The 22651-nt window shown below is 43.0% G+C and overlaps 1 protein-coding gene across 1 annotated transcript; it reads right to left on the reverse strand. All coding sequences in view use genetic code 11, as the record gives it.

Annotated features, from left to right (window-relative positions):
• Positions 1-12912: 12912 nt before the first annotated feature.
• Positions 12913-22504, reverse strand: EGR_02646 (hypothetical protein; the record flags this gene model as incomplete). The annotated part of the gene is made up of 12 exons (XM_024491895.1): positions 12913-12990; positions 13340-13511; positions 17445-18060; positions 18133-18497; positions 18910-19137; positions 19919-20408; positions 20709-20856; positions 20975-21238; positions 21314-21579; positions 21655-21907; positions 21977-22252; positions 22373-22504. The coding sequence occupies 12 exons, from the start codon at positions 22502-22504 to the stop codon at positions 12913-12915; spliced, it is 3288 nt and encodes a 1095-aa protein (XP_024353710.1).
• Positions 22505-22651: the final 147 nt, after the last annotated feature.

The following is a 22651-nucleotide window of genomic DNA, read 5'->3' on the forward strand; positions in this document are numbered from 1 at the left end:
CTGCAATGTAGTATATGAGGCAGAAATATCAGTATGCCATAGCTGAAGAATGCAACTCAGATGGAAGTTACAAATATATTTTTACCATAAGACAACCACGAAGCCAGAGGAGGTGTTCCACCCCAAATCGCTTAAGTGATGCTCCATCATTACACTATAACTTTGAAGACAGCAACTGATCTAAATAAATGCTAAGTGTGTTTTAAAAGTAAGCTAAAGCTTAAAGTCATATTTGCAATAGCTTTTAACACACCCTTGAAAGAGATACTTTGGACCACTTATTAGATTGACACAATTTACCGGATATTCAAAAAAGTCTGTGCAACCAGTTGATGGGCGCTGGGTGATAAGTCGAAGCCTCGTGTTGAACGGGGGAAGTGAAGCACACCTCTACAATCCCACCATACAAAATTGTTGCAAAATGTAGAAGATATTGCCTTGTGAGACAGGAAAGAGTGACAAAATTAGTTGTCGTGTTACCATATTAGGCTAAATGTTTGTCTAGCTCTCGGTCCTGGCAACGGGTCACTTAGCCGCTCCGCCATTGTACCTCCGCGGGGCCGCTTGACCTCTGGGCCATGCCAGTAGGCCCAATTCCTACTACACGTCAGCAAGAATATTCTGTTTTGGTATGTCTTCTTCTATCTTCGCGGAAGTCTCGGAGTGCTACAATACTCTGCCCCTTCCCGTGACCCCATGATCCATTGATTGTACTCCAATTGCTACCTGTAAATACATTGGGACGCATTACATTCGATGAAAAAGTATCAGGAAATCACCAAAAGGAAGTGATTTGTATTTTTGCAGGAGGGTTGGCTTTGGCAAAGTATCTGAAAAATTCCGCAACTACAGATAAAATATGGCGATATGGACTTATGGTATGACTAATCTGAAACGAATTTGGAAGCGAGGAGGTATTTAAGGTTAAAAGGCTTAAATTTATGAGTTTAGTCAAAGCTTTGTTCCAATTTATAAATATTGGGTACTTTGGTTCTTTTAAGGAACCATTACAGTTGTCAAAGGTGGAAAAATATTGACTGAGAATATTATATCATGTTCCTTGTCTGATCTCCAAAGGAGGCAGTGCTGTTGAAAATCAGCAACAGAAAAGTCCAAAGGGCACAACAGAGACCATGAACTGACAAATTACACTTGTTGCTGTTTGGAAGGTGTATTTTTAAATAATCAGAAGATATTAGTGCGATTCCACAATGTGGAACTCCGTAGATGCAGGGAGCAAGATTGTTCGCACAAATGGAACGTAACCGAGCCAATTCTGCCATGCCAAAGGGACCGGCTTTTCTTCTTTGCTAGCCATACTTACCTACATACTTATAAGTGCAAACAAAGGTTTTCCAGAGAATTTGACATTCAACAGCTGATAATTTAATAGGGAACAGATTTTCAGTAACGTTCCTACAAGCTCGGACAATGGCCAGTAAATTTTCCGCAGCGAATTTTAAGCAGCGGACACGAAAACCTCCCACCTTAGATCAGTACACCTGGTCAGCTAGGAGCATTATTTTGAATAGCTTAACACCGACATACTTATTGGGCAATATGCCAAACGCGTTGATAAGTGCTTTCACGGAAATAACTATACTTTCTCAGGTGGGTATGCAATATGTTAATTGATTTCCTAGCTCTCGGTTTTTATAATAAGCTGCTTAGGAGCTCTGTTGGTCCACGCCAGTAGCCCCTCTCCAGCCCTTCTTCAGATCGATAATACATTCTGCCCGAGTAGTATGCCTTCTCCCATTTTTGGGGAAGTTTTGGGGGGCAAAAATAGTTCTACCAAAGCGTCTGAAGAATGCAACAACTAAACGTTTTGTTAAACTACGCAGGCAACTCCGCGAACCTTTAGTCTTCGTATATTGTACTTCCACTTTGCAGCATGACCTTCAAAGGACGCTGGTAACACCCCAGCCTTTCTGACTCCCAGAGTGCTGCAAGTACATAACTGAGCAGCATTGGGAAAAAAAGCAGAACAAGAGAACCCTTTATTACAAAGTAAATTGAATGCTTGAATTTGTGACCTCTTAGGATTAAGTAAATCCTATTTTGAAGAATTATACATAAATGCACAACTAGGTCGGGGTGCCAATTTTGGACTCAACAGGTTTTTAAAACCATAAATATCCAAAATTCAAATAATCGGGCAAATTTTATTGCTTAAATGCGTCAGAACGTGGTACATTTTAGGCAAGAACCCAAGTGTTCACCTTTTCCGGTTGTTTAAAGTAATAAAACATTTAGGTTAACCTTGAAGCGTCTAGTAAAATGACGTTTTGTGTTAACGTGTTCATACATTTACTTATTTTCGGTAAGACTTTACTGCAAAAATACCTATACATCAGGACTGTTTACAAGAAGAGTATTTTGCTCGGGAAATGATTTATAATCCTTTAAGTGGAAACATGCCTCATTTTAATGACCTTTCCTAACGTTTATCATACACCGTTAGGGAGACATCTACATACTTTACAAAGTTTATACTGCTTCAACTAGACTTTATCCTTTTGACGCACTTCCGTGTTAACACATGCGTTAGCATTCGATACATAATTCCATATTTTTACTTTTAGTGCAGTTATATTAATATAACAAACTCCTTATTGCTAGAAAATGTAGTTGACAACCTTTCTAAGCATTTAACTTTTATAATCAAACACGCCAGTTCAAAGCTGCAAGAGAATTTGCTTGAAGCTTTAAGTACGACTTATTTTTGTGTCCACTCTATATCCATTTACTTATTGAACCAAACCTGCTTGTGAATTTTAGCTTGTCGACTCTTTGAAGATGAGGGCTTCTGCTATGCAGGGAGGAACCTGCATCCTGATGGAGTATTTGTTTCGTTCTCATTTAAAACTAATTTAACAGAGAACCTACGCCTATTATCAAACTTACGTACACTCCGACGCTAACCATACTGTTGCTACTTTCAATTTTTTAAAAAAGGCATTGCTGAGAGATGGACAGACCCACGAAGCCCTGCTGAACGGTCACCGCGTTGCTATAGTGCGTTTAATTTGAAATCATAGCAATTTCTAGAAATTGTCACTAGCCTTTACCTTCCCATTTTATGGATATCCCACTCAGGAGCTCTTAATGGCTACGGGAGGTGATTTCTGATCATAAACACGGTGATCACTATTTAGACACCTAAAGTTAATTTCCCCTAAAGGATATTTTTTGTCATAACCGCAAATTTGACTTAAAATGTGTATTTTGATGAAAAATACTAAAAGGCTTCTTTGTGTACTTTACTAGTTATAGGGTGAAATCAAAATGCCTGTTTTGGTAAAGTTGCCCTTTGATATATTTATGAACCGGACACTGGATTTGATAGGACACTTTTGGTAACTAGTAGTTTCTCGACTTTGCGTGACAGGTTTCCTCTACTTGGGCAACGTTCACCATGATCAACTGACTTATTCACAGTATATTGCACCTCTAATGGCAGATTTTGACGCCTCTCGGAACCCTGGCATTTCAACGATAAACTACACCTCCACCTGTAAGACTTTAACTAGAAAATATTTGTTCCTTTAAAGCTGGTTACTTCATTGCCAAGTGGAGCAACGTGCGGCTTAGGCATTGTTCAGAACGTAAGCTTGGAATCTTATATGCACTTATTGTTTTCTCAGTAGGTAAGTTTTCATTTTCTGTGTGCCTTTTTGAAAACGGGAGCATTGTTTTTGCTTACGATAAGGTGAGGCATGAATGGGTTGGACTGACATGAAATATGTCTTAAGATCCCACATCTACACCTCCTGAACGGTAGACTACAAGGATGTCCCTCCGCGAATGCAACCCCTTCAATTGACCTGAGCGAAACGATTAAGTGGAGCAGAGAGAAAAGGAGGAGCTCCCAACGGGATGTCATTGTGGGGGTCTCAGACGCCTATCTACATGAGGTTAAACGTAAGCTGAAATTATTAAAAGCTACTCAAAATCAGTCTTCGAAATAAGAAATCTGAATCCAAATTTACGTAGACAAGACAAATTACCTAGAGCATTAAAATAGCTTATTACTTAGCGCAACTTTCTGCAAACCCTAATAATCTTTATCTTAGATGGGGCAGCATCAAATACCTTGCGTAAGGACCACAAAATTTGCAGATGAGATATTCTTCTCCAGCACTTCCTAGCTACATAATTATCTAGTTTCAGAATTTGCATTCCTATTTGCTTGTCTTGGAAACAAACACTCCCATCTCCTATAAGAAGTTGTGTGAGATCAAGCACTCTCAAATGCATCGCTCTCATGTGGTACTTTGTTGAAGATGAAGATCGAAGAAGGATTGCCGAGTATACCACGATGAACATTCCAACGCAACTTATTCGATCTGGCACCACCATCACCTTGACACCACTTCCAAGTGAGTAATCGTTGAAAAATATTCAAATACTCTCTTGTTTATAAAAGAATTAATTCCCTAAGAGTCATGGGGGGTTTTGAGCATGGATTTAGCTTCATCATCGGCGTATAGAAGGGTTGGAAGACTAGTACCTTAGGTTACTTGAACAGAACTCCATGCCATTAATGAGGGAACCACATGGTAATCAACTTAATTCTTTTAAGCCGTTATATAGCCTTGTGAATTAAACACCCATCGATGTCTTATAGCTGTCAATTTGAGTTGGAGGGTAATGAACCAAAAAAGGTTAATTTAATCACAGATGTGTCACTAGAGACCCTCCCCTCATCAGCGATTGCTGACAGGCAACAACTAGCAGAATCGGCAAACATGTTCTAACATTTCAAGCTGCTGCTGACTTGACCAAACAATCACTTAAAGAATCTCGAAGAAATGCACGCAAAGACGCCTCTAAATCGTGACATCAATGTTGGTGCAGTTGGAATCTGACTTCCAGTCTTTAATTCTGAAACGACTTAACAACCAAAAGGGAAATGTGTACAGCATGAGGCAAAGCTAGAAATAGAGTTTGGTGTTATTACTGCTATGCGTATCACTGATTTCTTCCAACTGTCAAGTAGATCCGTCACATTAAAGTTAGTGTTAGACAATGTAAAGCCGTTTCTAGAAAATGGTGGCTTTGCAATGTGATCAGTTAAGGGTTTCAGGATGTGATAGTATTCCTCAGTCAATAAGTATGATTAAAAATCTCATATTCTTTGTCACGTTCACAAACTGGTAATTTTGTCCCTTTTTTAATCTGAGAGTCCTAGAAAAATTTTTAAAGACTGGCCCTAAACATGTTTAGAAGATGGGATGTAAAAAAGCTTAGGTACGGCACAGTAGATAGGGTTTGAAATAGTCATCTCAAACCACGGTGGTGGGTCCTTTAGAAGCTCAAATAAGGTGTTTTTTGCCAGGATCGCTTGTTAGTTAAGGGTTGAGTGAGGAATTTTACTGTTGAAAATTTGGACATTTTTAATCACTCTTCAATATGATTCATTTGATGTTTGCCGAGGTAGTGGAATAGCAGACGTGTTGGCTTACATGGATAAACACTCCATCTTTAAGCATCAAGTGGTTTTAACCTCATTAAATAGATACGTACACACAAGGAAGGAAAAAATCATAACTCCTTAATGATACTAAAAGGGCTGGATTTGCATAAGTGACAGGTGTCAGAAAACGCCATCATTTTGCGTCTCTTGTCTCGGCTCACTGCTCATCCATTTGATTGCACTCTTCTGACATTGAATGGGTTACCGAATTCCTCCATTGGTAAGAGGCAAACAAAACATCTTTCCCAACTGCAGCTTTATGAGTTTTCAAATGTCGAGTAACGGTCATTCAAGAGCATTGACAACCATTGTCAAATACAAGAAATAAAACATTTTACACTTAAACGAATTCTGCATTTCCTTGATGACTAAAATTAAGTAACTTGTCATGGTGTTGATGGTTAGAAATATTCTCTGCTCAGTCACAAAGCCTTATATTCATAGTAAAAATCAAATCACTGGCTGTGTAAACGAATCTCTTCATGAATATACTTACTCCTCATGTTTGTTAGTTCAAACTCTGTAGTTATTTTAAGGCTCTTAAATAATGATACCTCCTTATTAAAATAATTTTTTGCACTGGGCCCCATTCACTATTGAAATTCGGTAAAGGAACTGATTTTTAGTAGATCGACAAGCAGGTCTACTACCAAATTTAGATTTGCACAAGCAGTTGGCGAGGATTTATTTTCCTGGAGTAGTATTGTTGCCCCCCAGTCGTTCCTGAAGGCGTAAAATGGCATAATACTAGGAGTGGATATGCACTGACAACACATAGAGAGGCTGAGGGGCTGCAGGACTCCAGGAAGTACAAAGGCGGAGCCTTAAATTTCCACGAAACCAAAATGCAGCGTAAAAGGAACAATCAAGATATCTCATAGCCCTCCCTCCTTTTGAGCGTCTATGCTGCTGGCCTTGGCCAACCCCCTCCCCTCCTTCAGCCATCAAAACGTAGTCGGTACTTCAAGAGAAACACCCACGAACTAACCGCGCCAGTCGTCAAACTCGCGAGCTATTCGACTGCTGCGTCACTCATCCGTCTTGGCAACCCTACCGGATCTTCATTTTCGTCCTGTTTGGGAAATGGATTGGGGGAAGGGGAATGTGCTGCCTATCTCGTATATCCATCGCTAGTAGTAGGAACACTGGCCTAAAAGCAGAGTCGTTTAGTAAAGATGGAGCTTATAATAGTCTCGTGTCTGCTTCTCCTTGTCGCATTGATCTATCCGTGTATTTTGACTTATTTACATGCTTTCATCCTCAGTCTATGTTCACAACTGTGAAAAAGTATTACGAATCGAATGCGACAACATATTTCTCCCCTTCCCAATATTTATCCTCAAATGCAACAAGTGTTCAAGGCCTGCATCACGGCCTCAAACGCGAATTCCATCAAGAAGTGGTATTTCACGAACAGAATCAGGAGCGATTAGCAGGGGATGATGCGCTTATATTTCATAAACCAATTGAGGCAACTTGCATAGTAGCTCAAATTTCCGAATACTTTTCCCTCCCGTGCAAAAGCTATTTTTCCTCTACTAGTGTAAACTGCTTCATCTATCTTTCATTATTACGGTAAATCTAAAGTCTTGGAAAAGGCGAAAATATCAACAAAAATGTGATTTTTTATTATTCTGATAAGAAACGAAGGTAGAATTATCTTTTCTGTTAGTTTAAGTGACCTACTGCTAGCACCTTTGAATATTCAGGATTATGTTTTATTTAGTTCACTTTCAATCGAACACATGGCGCACCTTATTGCGCTACCTTGTAAAATCACCATTTTTGTTAAAAAATGCCAAAAAACCAAAACAGTCTGCGAGATTTGACATGTTCATGCGTAAATTCTCTTAAATGATGTACCACTCTAGTTATCCCTGTGGTTCATACATAACATATCGACTTGGAAGTAGCCAGGAGGGCGGATAGCAGTATAAGTGGCACGAGCTCTCAGTGTGGAGGCTGATGCACTGGTCACTGAAAAAGCTCTCTTAGTCATATAACTGCCAAATTGTCTAACTGCTCTACATAATTCGGCCCAAATTGATTCGGGCAGCAACTGTCACATTAATGGGAGGCCTCAAATCCCCAGTCGAATTGAGTGCTCAAATGCGTTTACGCTTGATTGATAAGACCTAGCGATAATTAGGTCTGAATCCACTTCTTCCTTGCAGTGCTCCGTCAAAGCACAACTGGAATATTCAGCACGATATAGGTGACAATGCAGAGTAGATCAAATTGTCTCATGGAAAACTGGCGTAGGAGCAAAAATTTCAATCATTTATGACGCATAAGGCGGTTGCGACGTTTTAGGCAGGACTTCCTGGTGTCCGTGTACATCGCGTCGAAAAGCCAAATGGGGGTTTGGCCTCCCAGCGGCAAAATCAGTGAATTGTTATCCACAATCAATTAGCTAAGCAGTACCTGTAAAAGAGGGACCGTTAGATAAGACCTTCCAGGCCACTTTTGCTATGTGGTATCTGAACGCGTAGATATGCTCAAAAAAAATGACCAGAGTAAATGAAGACTAAATAATTCAAATCAGGTGAATGATTGAGGCCACCTTTGATTGATAAGAGCTTTTATACCAATCGGCATCTGCCTGATATTGTCACGCTTAAACATAACCAAACTTATGTAGTATCATAGTGACAACAGCCAAGACTCTGATAAGAGGTATGACAGACCGACTAGTCCTTTGTTCGAATATGATCTCTGGCTTATTTTAATCTCCTCTCTCTGTGCCAAGCCTGTGTGGAGCAGACAACCTGCGCAGACTGCCTTGGAGAAAGGGTACAAGGTTTCCGTTGTCAGTGGTGCCCCCAGATCCACTTCTGCAGCTCTGGTGTCGACAGGGACTGGCAGCGGTGGCACGAAAACGGCTGTCATCTCAATGTAAGTCATCTCTCTCAGTCCCAGTAACCAATTTTGTGCCATTGATTAAATGCTCATGATGGAGAAGGAAATACCCTGCTTATATAATATACTAAGATTCCATTAATCATCACTTAAATGCCAAAAAAGTTAGAAGTGAATCCGCTTTGGAAAATCATTTCATCTTGTCAGCCTATAGCCGACCATTTTGCAAATGTCAATGTCGGCAACTTTGAAGAATCCATTGATATACTAGCTGTTATTTCATTCCTAATGTACAATTATCATGGTGTTACTAAATGCGTCATTAGGCATTCTCTCCCAGCTAGAAATATGAATGGACGGATAAGTCGTTCGGCGGATGGGCAGTTGGAGATTATAGATGATTAATGGATTATCTGAATATTTTTCTGAGGAGGAACTTTAGCCCCAAATTTTGTGAGATTCATGAACTTCCCATACCTACATAAGAAACCAGTTTTGTGCAGCTTAGCTGTTCACAGGAATGCATTACGAAGGATTTCGAGGCACAGCGACCAGTCAAGCCTAAGATTAAGTAAATCCCCAGCCTTAACATCACCTTCAAGCAATCCACATAATTCTTAGCATATATGGAAGTAGATACTAGGCGGGTAGGTGACTAGATAGGTAAAAGGAGGACTAAATGGAGAAGAAAAAACTAATGAACGACTGGCTGACTAATTTAATATTTGAGATGTTAGATATTTATTAGATAATAAACTTTAGCTTTGTTAATGCTAACTTTATCATGGTTTGTTCTCCCTTAATTCTTCAAAGGCCAACACCGTGCTGTTTGAAGTCTTTTACTGGAAATGTCTGCAACCGCAGGAAAACGCTCATGTTCAATTTCCTAAAATCCATTCTGGAAACAGCGCATTTACCCCGCTGCGGCTATGTTCAGATATACTTTAAGTACACTCCAAACTCAAGGTCAGCCTGCTACCCGAAATACATATGGCTAGGCTGGCCCAGTGATCTAGCTTCGGATGCAGTATCTGACTCGGTCTCCGGTAGTTTGAACGAGTTAGTGACTGGGCCAGTAGCCGCACGTCACACCTCGGTGTTGACTCACCCGCACTAATCAATAAAGAAGTCTGACCTTGGGCCTTTACCCCTAATTGTCTGGGTGGTGGACCTGATGGGAGCCGATGGGCCCGCACACGCACATCAGCTCATAAGTGACTGCTAAAGCAGTAGCAACTTAGTTTAGAGCAATTTATATGGGTAAAATCCTACCTGTAGGAGGTGAAACACAATGTAAGCTACAATTCATTATTCCATTATTGGACTTTATACTGGTTCTCGTGGCCCGAGGACTGTTAGGGTCACACTTGAATTCCCAGTCATCATGCACGGTGCCTTAAACAAGGCTAATTTGACCCAGGCTCTCCTGCAGAGCTCCCACTTCGTAAGAATACCGTGATAAAATTAGTCCCAGGTTTACCACTTTCATAAATTTTTGCAGGATATCAAAAGTCTTTTGAGGGGAATCTTCATTATTAAGAAAGTTAACTTTTCAACACCAGGTAGCAGGCGCTGATGAAAGGGCTTCCCCCGACCAGTTAGGCTCGCACCATTCGAAGTTATTTCTGATTACAACTTCAATTACTAGTGTGATGAGAATGCATAGAAAAGGCGTGTAACATACTGAGCCTTGTCCAAAGGCAAAAGAAGACATAATACTTGGGCAAAATATGTATTGCCAACGTATAGAATGGCTGTGGGGCTACAGGAATGCCCCGGACGCCACGCCGCCCAGGGGAAGTACATCAAGGAGCCCTAAGTACCCTTACAACGTAGTCAGTACTGTGGGACAAAGATCTACGAACCGACCACACCAGTTCTTGAATTGGCGTACACTGGAGAAGATACTTGGCCACAACGTTACTGGATCTCACGTTTCGCCCTGTTTGGAAACTGGATTGAGGAAAGCAGGAATATGCTTTTCATCTCGCACATCCATAGCTAGTCGTAAAAGCACTGGCCCAAAAGCAGTGCCATTCAATAAGATGGAATTTCAAATAGTTTCGAGGGTAATAGGGTTTCATGTCTATCCCTCCTTGCCAATTTGTTCGTACTTCAGTGCTACCCAGACTTATCTATCTATCTGGGTTCTCTCTAGCTAGTAGAGGTGGAGGAGGTATCGTGTGTCCACTTCAATGGCATCTTCACACAGGTACCGTAGACAGCTCCGTAACAAGCTTTTACGGATGGTTCACCACTACGACTGGTGTTGGTTCCGTTGTTAATAGCACTTCTGCAGAACACGGTACTGCAGTAGTTGCCGAAGGTAGATGCCATTTTCAAACCTCTCTGTTAGGGGTCGTTACAAATTGTCCCATCTGCAGCAGATGCCCTTCTACCGTCACGATGCTGCCTCAGATTTAATAGTAGAAATCAAGGTGGCCATCCTTTGCGCTTGGGTTGGCTTTCTACAGCCACTAGTTCAGCACCCTGAGAATACCCTGGAGACGAAAGGAAACATAACACCCGGGCAGAACATGTATTGTCGACGTACAGGAGGACTGAAGAGGGGGTAATGGGATGGCCCAGGAGGCCATTCCGCCGGGCGGAGGTACCAAGGCCGTAGAAACCCAATGCGAGGATATCTTGGGATTAGTAATTTGATAAACAATTAGTAAATGGAATGCTAAGTGGTTTGACAACTTCATTTCAATTTTAGCAAACCAGAAAATCACGTGACCTAGCCGTGAACTAGTTGCAGCATCTTCCAACAACATTGTGTTTTTCTGCCCTTTTAGAGCCTACGAGGTGAATGTGGTAAGTCGTTACGACAGCTATTTTACGTGAGGCTGAGTTGAGTGCTTTTTGATGTGAAAAATTATTGTTTCGTCCCATTTTCATCCTTCGTCGGTCCTACTGGACCATTAACACTGCTATTTTCCCGCAAACCACTCCGATCATACGGAATGCTCTGATCGCGAAAATCCAAGACTTTCTTCTTTTTCATCGGTAGGCTGTACCTAGAGCATTATGGGTCATTTCGACCCACTTAAGAAAGTGAATCCACACGACTAGTTGGACCACATCATCACACTGGAGAATATAGTGTTATAGACTCAGTATTTCTCTTTTCCACCTCTGCCTTCAAACGGGCGAATTGGGCACGAACATGCTTCATTGGGTAGCGATTAACTAGGGAGGGGGTACAGGTATCACGGTTTAAGCGGGTTTAGGGTACGTTTCCTCTTCCTCCTCCGGGGCCGATGGTGTCTGATCCGTCAAGAGGCTGGTATTTACTGACCACCCCCTTGACTGAAGAGTACATTCAAATAATAAAGTATTACAACGGCAACAGTACTCCCCTTCCGTTGACGATCTTAACATCAACATTCTTGACACGATTTCCTGACTTGAGCCTGACATTGCAAAGATAGGATCCGAGTTTCTCATCATTTTGTGGTGCGTGGTTGCGTCAAAAAGTGCCCAAAATAAATTAGCTGAATTGAATACAATGCAATGCTCCTAAATTTAAGGAACAACTTTTAAATAGGCCAATTCGGCAGTCCAAGTGTTGACGCCACAATGAAACAATGCACCATCTGGGCTGAGGCGGTCGATCTTCCTCTAAGGCCCTGGCTGGCTAAAGCGTGTCGAATGCAAGTAGGTAATGTCAGCGAGATTACAGTGAATGCGGGCGCTACCCATCGGCTAAAGACATCACCATATGAAACAAACTTCTCTTGAGTAAATACACTTCCATTAGCAGACCATATTTGCATCGATTTCACGGAGTAAAGTGGAGGACATTAATGGCCTAATTAATAAAAGGAAGCACAATTTGTAACTCCCTTTTAGGACCCATTATGAGGAGGGAAATTTTGATCGCCGTCATCTTGGCCCAATTTCTGCTCATGCTCGGCCTACTAATTGTCCTGGTCACCTGGATCCACGGCAAATCCTTTCAAAGGCGGCGACGTGAGGTGAGTTTTACTTTTCCAGAAAAAGGTAAACTTTCTTAAACTAACCTCTCAACAAGTTTAATTCGTTTAAGAGTTGTAATTCCCTGCAAATCACGTCGACCGCACATTGTTTTGCAATCATTGTTAAAATGCAGCGTTCCGTTTCTAAGTTCGCCTTCCGAACTGTAATAACCTTTTTCAAAGGATTATTTTAAGGCAATAACGAGTGATTCAAAAATAATACCCAAATAAGAGCTTCGTTGTTGAGTCTTGATTCAGTTACATAGATCACTAGCAATCTCCCCGTGGACGGTTTGGTAATTTCCGTTTTGGTATAAAATTTCGTTTTTTGAAAAAGAATCAGCCACGTGGGAGACCTGAGCCTACTTCCAGATTGCTACTGATGGGTCGAGTTTATTACATCCCAAACAATGTGGAACATTTCATATCATGAGTACTGAACGGTTTGACTTTCCGAGGGGCATTAGTGGTTCCACAACTTCAACACGCATCTCAATCCAGTGCGAACGTAGTTAGCTACTTTTATTAGCGTATGAACAACTCGACGTCCTCCGTATGTACAACAAAGCATTTACACAGTCGTCAAAACCACATTCAACCACGAAACTGACGTGATCGACTCGCCATTTCTTGATGACCATCCAGGCTACGATTTGAAGATTTCATGAATCCCTAAAAATGAGCAATTTTTGATTTTAGTGGACAAACCAAGCCCTGGCAGACGTCCAGGAGGGGGACGAAACAACACCACCTCTGCTAACCTGTTGTCCCTGATGGGCATGGCTTCTCGTCTCAATGACAAAGTAAAGGACATCATCAATCATTTAAGACAAAGCTAACATTACTGAAGTAGCAGTTAAACATTTACCTCATTCATTTGACGGTGCGCTCAGTAACCAAGCCCCAACTTGGTAAAAAAATATGGGGAATAAACAATCAGCCTACATCAAATCTGTTTTCTTTAGATAATACATTGCCAGGGAGTAATACAACCTTGGGAAGTTAAATAAACAGAACAAACCTGTGAATGCGTTCCATTAGAAAAACCCATCCTGTAGAATGTCGAGGTTATTGTGGCTAGTGTCGGACGAACATTTCTTGTTCGCGGAATCCAAACAACCCAAGGGCACAAAGTGTGAGGAGATCCTGGCTCCAAATGACTCAATTTGGTCCGCTTTTGAATCCAGCGAAATCTGCAGATTGCGACAAAACTCGTCAAAATTCTGTACAACTCCGGTTCAGCGAGTCTCAACACGAACAAGCTCGACTGCAAAAGATGAGTGTAGCAAAACCCACTCGCGTCTCTCAGCTAGTAAGACGCCGTTTAACAAAACAGAACAACCCTAGACAAGCTGAAAACGTGATGACATTTTAGAGTACCACAGGGACTCTGGAAGTCTTGACTAGCTTATCCCCTTGACGACAAATTTACCATAAAGTACGCCAATTATACGCTTTAATCAACAGATTACACACATAGTTCTAGCCCATTAGACCATCCACACTGAAAGCTGTCGAGAAGCTGTAAGGGAGTAACGAGTGATGAAGCCCGCGAAACAGAGCCAGGACCAACGCCTCTATGGCGTACGTAACCAGACCGACACACTACTGAAATCCAATTCACTACAGTAATTGGTCCTTTCAAAGATACGCTTTGTCCACGAGCAAGTAGAAAATCAGCAACGATGATGTCTTGCAATTCTTTGCCCTCTATGACTGGAGGAGTGGATACAATCCAAAAATGCAAAGGTCAATGAAACTCAGCACAAATGAGTCGAATCTACGCCTGTGCTGAAAACAGCAGATTATCCGTATCGGAAGCGACAAGAATTTACCACAGTACTGAGCCGTGGCAGCTGTCACAGCACGACCTACATTTGCTGTGCCAAGCCTCGACATGAACGACCCCGAACCTGAGCACGGAGCAACAATGTTTGCTCACGTCTACTAACATTCGAGCTGCTAAAATGCCAATAGGCGGACTGGGGCGACTCCAGAATAAGCGGAGAATGAGATTATAGACCCAAGGGGTAGCAAAATCCAACACTCACAAATCTATTTGGACATGCAAAGCGTTAATCCCACACTTGTCCCATCATGATAAACGTACATCGACAAACAAAATGAGACTTTCACTGCAATGTCCTACTCAATCGTTGAATAGAAGTAGGCCAGGACAACTGGACTTCTTGGATTAGATTCAGGTAAACAGGCGAAATTCACCGACTCGTCTTTTTTATTGGATGATTGGCCACGTCACAATTCCCTACTATAGGCATAACCACTGGCGACACCGGGGCAACGCAGATTAGTGCAAAGTGATAAACACCTTGATGCTTATGATTCCTGAAGATAATGGATGTCACCGCAACCTTATCGCAAAAAACACTCAGGAGTCCCAGAAAAAAAAAGGATTTTGTAATATGGTATCAACACAGATCCGATCACTTTAAGCGGGTTGTTAACACTACTTAAACCACTACCACCAACAAACTCTGGATAAAACAAACGCAGAACCATCTCAAATAAGCGTCCTCTACTAGGTGCTGGACCAGAAAAAGGCCGCATTCGACGCATGCAGAATACTAACGGCAGCCCGGCTTTCCATGCAGACTACGCCCCGTCCAACCTACCAAATATCGAATTAGGTAGATAGTTACAATCAGATAACTCGGAATTATTGCAATTATTATACACCTTGATAACCAACAAGCCCAAAGACCATCAGCAGATTCTTCTATTTGGAACGCGCTTGCCTTTCAGCACCCCCAAGATGTGAAAACAGATGGAAAACTCCTCCTCAACACGCTCGCTACGAGCACCATGTATATGTGACGCCCCAATTTTCTTACCTGAGCCCAGTGCCACAGAAGCGTGACGCGTCCCCTGACAACTTCGTGAAAACTGGTCACACCAAATCGTTTCGCTAACAGATTGGTTGGGTTTAAAAAATAACAAGACAGATGTAGGGGCTGTGGCGATCCATTATCCTCCGAGACAGATCCTGGTGGCGAACGTGCTAATAGGGTGAAAACTACACATGCATGAGGACTTGGGATTCTAAATCGAAAATAGAACAGATAAAGGTTATTTCCGTCAAAGACATTGGAGAAGAGCACGAAAAACCCCTTCCTATCTAAAAAGAGAGGAGAATTTTCAGCCCACTAATACCAGCAAAGGAAAGTGAAAACAAAATCAAGAAGGCATACAAGAAGGAAGACTTTTGATAAAAGGACTGTATTTCTTTTCTCGTCCCACGCCCACCGCTACTTTTTCGTTGCCTCGCGTCTCTGGAGGGACTACTAGACGAAGTACAGTAGTAAACAGGGTGAGCAGGAAATTAGACAAGGTGCGCTGAAATCAACGAAATCATAGACCATGCTTCTCCAAAGGTAACAGCAATAACAGTGACAATTATGGTAATGGTAATAATTCCAACCAGCGCAGTGCAAGTTAGACAGACACCAGAAGAGGCCGTTCTGCAGGGCATTTATTTATTTACCAACCAAGTGAAACACAATGAGGGAGAAGGGGAGAGAGAGAAGGGTGGCAATCTAAGCTACATAAATAGATGGTGAGTACGAGAATTAATATTAAAAATTAAATGAAAAAGAACGACTTGCAACGAGAGCTTTATTTGTTTAAAGTTTGCGATTACAAAATCTTGCGGTAAAAAATCTAAATTCACGGCCAAGGGAGACGTCGATATGCCTAGTGGTTGGCTGGTCACCCCAGTCTAAGAGGGAATAGAGCAAATAATGTGAAACACCATCATTAATGGTTGCTCTCATTAATTAAAATTTGCGTTTCCAGGGCTTATCCATAGGGAAAATCTACCACCACAGCCTAGACGTCTTACTGTTCCTAATATGACACCAACATTTCCGACCCAGCCGCTGCTCAGGCGGGAAAAATGACTGTCCCTCAACGACCAAGGCGATCCCACATCCTACATAACTGTTTTAAGCTTAACCTAGTTGGTTTTATTATGTCACACATACGCAGCGTCGAGTGAATGTAGTAAAATGGTGGCGTCACATATGTGGGACCCTGAGAGTGAACACGCTAACCCGTGTACACGTCCCCAAACTATTTGTGACACAACACTTCACAACGTAAACGACAACTTTTGACAATTCAAAAGATCGCACGTTTGCAAGACGAACCAGTTGCTAGCTTGCATGAAGTGTGGTGAATAACTTGATTGAGTCGAGTGTGTTTGAACAGCGGCTCAGCTCTTACACCTTTACGAGAACTGTCAGCTGAGAAGCGATGAAACTGCAAGCCGGACTGGGTGTTACCTAAAGCCCATTCAGTTATTAAAAGACCTGAAAGTCGGCGGTTATTCAGTGTAAGATCTGATAAATAACTGCGAGTGTGTTTCTGACTCTGGCCTCAAATGGTACTTCGAGCAGCACTTTTGATACGACAGATGAGTGACCAACTGGGCTAGGCTACTTCATCCGTCACCGTTTAATTCAAACTATTTCACTAAAGATAACTCCTGAAGATGTTGTAGATAGTCTTAGCGTAGCACTGAACGACCGAAACCGTCAATATCTCTTTTGTGAATAGTACATCGCTTAGGGCAATGATGAGCAAGGCAGCAAACAACAGAAGTTGAACACGACCAACGTAAAGGAAAATCTAGTAACATGCCTAGAACGGCTGACACACACCAGTCACGTAGCTCAGTCATACAAATAAGAATCAGGTCCAAATCCGTGCTTTCGGATGTACAGTACAACTGATTTTGCAGGAGGCAGACGATCGGTCGACCTCGGTAGTTCGAAAGGAACCAACCTCATCCAATTGAATAATGCTCCACGAAGGACCAATGGACCGTGCTGGCGCGGCCTTATGTTACCAAAAACTGTTAACTTGGTGATCAGCAATTCAGCTTTGGAAATAAGTAGAACAAGAACGGGAAAGGAGCATACCAAGAGAATTTCAAGTGAAATGCCAGCGATTGGAGAATGAGGAAATAAACAGACCCATAAAAGCCAATCGGCTTAACCTCTACAGTTCCACTTGCGACTAGGTTTACGCACCTGCGAGATTCCTAGGGTCTCCAAATTGGGGGACGCAGCATAGGGTCGCCCAACACGTTTGTAGGCATTACAAACGCCGCGGGATTGAACCCGCCTGTTGCAGCTGCCAAGGCAGCAGCAGCCGCAGTGGATGGGGAAGGAGTGGCCAGTGCCTGCGTAGGTATGACTGCGGGAGACTGCCAAAGCGAAGGCGTTGCTAGCCACGCAGCAGGGGCGAGACCAGCACCAAGGATGCCTGCGGTGGCAGCCGTCGGTACCTGCGGCACTGTCGGTTGCACGGGTGTGGGTGGTGGCGGGGGTCGCGACGGTGGTGGTGGAGCGGGGGGCTCGTTCATACCAAGCATATCTGCAAACGTGGCTAACTTGCTACTCCTCCCCTGTGACGTGGCGATGTTGGTGGTGGCAGATTTCGTGATGCCCTGTCGCTGACGGTGGCTAATAAGTGGTGTTTTTGTGGCGGGTGCACGTTCCTGTGTTTTGAGCTCCTCCTCCTCCTGGCGACTGAAGTAGCTATATCCGTCAAAAATCTCCGTGGGGCAAGGAGAGGGGTTGGTTGGTGAATGAGTTGTGGGAGCTGAAGACCCGGATGCTTCATTCTCCTCTCGTTGTTGCTGCTCACTAGAGGCGCCGAGGTTACCTTTTAGCAGAGCCTGAAGTGCGTCAAGTGGCGAAGAAAGGAGACTTTTCACTCCTGCGTGGAGATTAAAGGATCTTGTGAAATCACCAGCTTTGCCAGTCTCTCAGACTTTAGTACACGACTCACCGTCTAACTGATCTAGCTTAAGACGTTTGGGAGGGTCTCCAAGCACGCTAACTTTCGAATTCTCCCGTTTAGGAATGGAAGCAGGATGGGAAGGTTGTGGGAGAAGGGGACGAGGTTGATTTGACATGATGACAGGAATGGTCTGCCCGTGTCGTGATCCTGGAGGTGGCTGAAGAGGAGGAGATGAAGGTTCAAAATCCCCCAAAAGGGTTTTGACGGCGCGCTTCACAGACTCGGGATTCTTTGAATCGCTTCTCATCATGGAAGGTCCACCAACACCCTTGGCGTCTCCATCCTTTACTTCAGTCGCCTTTAAAGTGGACGATAGTACCGCCGGTGGGTCGGGAAGAAGCGGAGTGGAAGGTCTGTCCAAAAATCAAAGTCAGTAATAAATGAGAACTGAATCACTTTAAAATTCATGCCTGGTTGTTTCAGAACAATACAAGTAGGTGAAATGCTATTGACAGTAGCGATAGCAAAGGTACTTTATACTTTTCGATGAAGACAGGTATACTGCGATCAAAAGTAGTGATAACAGGACCCAACGCACTAATAAAAAAGATAGCAGGACAGATTAGTAATGAATAAGTCGTACGGAATGCATGAAGGCAGTTGAGCTAATTTACAATTACGAGTAAATAACGCTCCGTTACAATGACGCGTTTACCACATTTGACACGTAGCAAACTGTTCAAGCAAGTCCGACGGCAGCAAGATTGTCAAATACAAAAACCGAGAAGCACATACATACCAACAATGGCACAGTGAAGCGCTTACGCTGTGATTTGGGAACGGGATTTAAAACTAAATTGGAGTGGGTTCGTTTTCTGCTTAGCATTCTCCAATTGTTTGAGAGCCCACCGCGCCTCCTCCTCAAAACTCCGTCCCAATTGGGAGTCCGTCGATGCCACCTCCATTGGCGTTGTTTCCTTCTCTTGTTGTTCCGACGCCTCAGAAATCGAGAATCGTCGTGCACCCAACAAACCCTCCTTCCTCAATCGTTCGCTAACGAACATAAAAGAGTGGTTACAAACCTGCGAACATTACGCCCCGACATTTCCACCAGACCTAAATTAGCATTACCTGTGAAAATGCCGTTCTCACCTCACGAGACCAAAAAAGTAGCAGCTTAAAGGTGACTAAATTCATGCACTTCTGAGACAGTACAATTCTACGCCCTAATCAAGCCTAGAAAAATATTACTATCATGACGGCTATTCACTATGTCAGAAGTGCGTATAACCGTTGATAGAAACATCACACATGGTTAGAGAATCTTGAGACACCTGTGGCATTTTACACAGTTCCCACGAAAAGCGATCGACATGGAGGGCGATCTCACTGCGAAACATTATTGAGCTCGAATCAATGCCTCACAATTATTTATCGATACCGTTCACAAAGTAAGCGTAACAGGTAGACTCAATGAAATCTACCAGGTGTACAACTTCCATCGAATTCGTAAGTTAGGGAGATAAACGTTACACGAAATCCGTTCTTGCCCCCAAGTGGTTTCAATAGATCCGACTAATATTGCGACAGTTGATATAAAGGAATAATCACGTGTGCCTTTTCAGTCCTCCTCGATGTGACCTCCATAACGCCGAATTACTGTCTATGCTGCTAGCCTCTCAGTCCTTCTGAAACATGGATAACAAAGGTACCGGCCCGACTTATGTACCTTACAACGTTTTCAAGGGGTAACTTGAGCCCTACGACAAGCCTAAAAAGCGAGAGAGCATCCAAGTGTTTACCCTCGACCTACTGAACTACACAAAAAACTCACACAAAATCGGTACACTCGTCGGCAGTGAAGTCAGGCAAAAGTGGCCTTTCACTGACGAAACCGATTTCGAAGTCGGGAAGATGAACAACAATAGAATTATGACGATTATCGCTCGATTCGATGACGCCTGCTGAAAAGAAGCTTGGCAGTTTAGAATTGTCGTATTCACCACCACCACCATCTTCATCAGAGAAGTGTGAGGAGGCGGGCGAATTCATTCCCCCCTCTTTTGCCAAGCCCTCTTGATCTTCAGGTGCACTTGAGGAGGAGGTCGAACAATCCAGCATCTCTCCCTCCTCTATCTCGTCATCGCCAAGTTCATTAGTATTGTTTTCGCCTAGCTCGGAAGAGTGGACGGTTGACTTGGACACCACATCGGTCAGCTCGGTACGAGGTGAAGTCTCCAGCACCTTGTCATTTTGTGCGGGGGCTAAAGGGGAGCCTTGCACTTTCTTCGGCTCCAAAGGCTCAATGCGTGTCTTGAACGTGGCTGTAGGTAAGCAAAAATGACTTCGAAGTAAGATAAGTATCACCGTGGCTGTATGAGGCAAAGTTGGAATGCATACTATTAGAGTAGACCTTATGGAATGGGGAAAGAGCGATAACACATGAACACTACCGAAATGACGAGTTACGACTTCAAAGGCTTCTGAATAATTTTAGCAGACTTAGAAACCGACCTAAATGGTTTGAGACAAAATGAAATACTTAAGCACTGGTGAATCAAAGTGACAAGTGATTGAAAAGGTAAACTTCAAATATTATTCGAATAAGTGGAAATTGTACATACAGTTTTCCTTTTCCACCATAATACTGAGCCGTTTTCGCCCTTCACTAGACTCCACTTGCTGTGCATACGAAGTGAGTCGTCGTTTCCTGATCGATTCCGGACTCCTATCAATGCTTATCAACTGGTGCAGTGGAGGATAGTGATATTTCTAGAGACGCGAAAAAGAATTTAATTAATAAGCAGTCGAAGAAACTATTGAAATAAGATTATCTAAATCTATCACAGTGGACAACCACTAATAGCAGGTGAAAGACCAGAACCCTCACGAGATAGGCCATTCTGTGTCTGATGCTGCAGACATGCTTAATGACAGCAGAGGGTAGGAAAGCGCGTTTTTCACACAGATCGCAGACGTAAACACACTCCAAGAGACCCCGACGCTGAAACTCCGTTATGTAGTTCAGACCAACCAGCGGCTGTATGCAAATATCCAGTAAGTACTGAATCCGTAGCTGAAGTTTCTGCGAAGGGCGCAAGTCCACCATGGGTTTATTCCGAGGCACTGCTGGTTCGACATGGTGCGGATGAACCTAAGAGAAGAAAAACGGAGCAGTTAAATGGTTCAGGTCGCGAATTCGGAGAAGTGGAAAAGACGAGGGACTAACTTGAGGTGCCCACTGTGGAGGAGGAATGTCCAAAACAGCACTCGCATTGTTTGTGATGGTTTTTGTCAGAGCATTCTGTATGTGACAGACACCACGAAGGTGGATGTCATAGGCTTTTTGAGTGGGATAATATTTGTCACAATCTTCACACCACACCCTGGGATCTTGGGGTGGGGGAACAGAGGTGAGGCAGAAGGGATTTGTAATGGGTGGCGGTGGAGCCTGTTGTGGATTGGAAGTCGAGATTGGAGGAGGTCGGGATAGGTCTAAAAAAGGCCAGAAGTGACGAACTCGCAGTGACAATTTGGTACAAACAGGTAGTTTCTGGAGGCGGTGCATACCAAACACTGGCGCCTGATCGTTGGTATTGGACTTGGAGGCAAGCCATTTTTGGTACATGACGTCCCAATCAATGCCCATCTGTTTACTGCATTCGGAGAAGAGTTGGAACCATTCGGGATGAGTTCGTGAAATCCAGCTGAGGTAGTTATGCCACGAGGCCCAATCCCAGTCACGAGCACCACTTTGACGAAAGTAGCCTTCCATTACAGTTTTTGAGTGACTCCAAGGATCATTATCCAACGACCTGCCATTCTAAACATAAGAGACGGAGTCGAGTGACAAGGCATAAGCGAACCTTTGTAACGAGTATGAATAAACTACCTGAACATTATTAGGAGCTATGCCCTGAGTTCGATTAGTTGTTGACGCATTAACATTCTCCAAATTATCAAGCAGCGTTTTGAAATACCCCAAAACGTCCGTATAGTATTTCTTATACACGCCTATTGCTGAAGATGAATCTATTCCTGGTTGCTTGTTTTCAATCGGCAGTGTTGATGGGGGTGACAACATCCCGGTGGCATTTCTTGTGTTTGGGTGCATTTGCCGTCCCGTTGATGATACGGAGGGGTTAGCAAATGCTTGGGTTCCCGGGAGCTGTGTAGAATTGAAGGGAGGGATGGGAGGAGAAGGGAAATTGACCCGGGAAATATATGGCTGAGGTACTACACTTGGATTCAAAACGTCCAACGGTTTTAGGGGAAAATATGAATGTACCGGTAGCGCAAAAGATGGCATTAAAGGTTGGGTGCAAGGCTGTGATGCCGCAGACCCATTAAACGTTAAAAAGTTCGACAGTCCAGGATTGTTCGGGCAACCGGCTTTAAAATTCATTCCTTCAAACAGCATAACCGCAGGTCGAGTTCAAAACCCAACGTGCTGTCAAACAAGAAATCAATAAATTTGTCTGCAATCGAGCGCACTTTAATTATTTTAACTTGTTAAATTAAAATTTCGGTAAAATAAAATATAGATATTTTGCGCTTTGAAAAATGT

Source organism: Echinococcus granulosus, assembly GCF_000524195.1.
Source record: "Echinococcus granulosus chromosome Unknown EG_S00012, whole genome shotgun sequence".
NCBI classification, from domain to species: Eukaryota; Metazoa; Platyhelminthes; class Cestoda; order Cyclophyllidea; family Taeniidae; genus Echinococcus; species Echinococcus granulosus.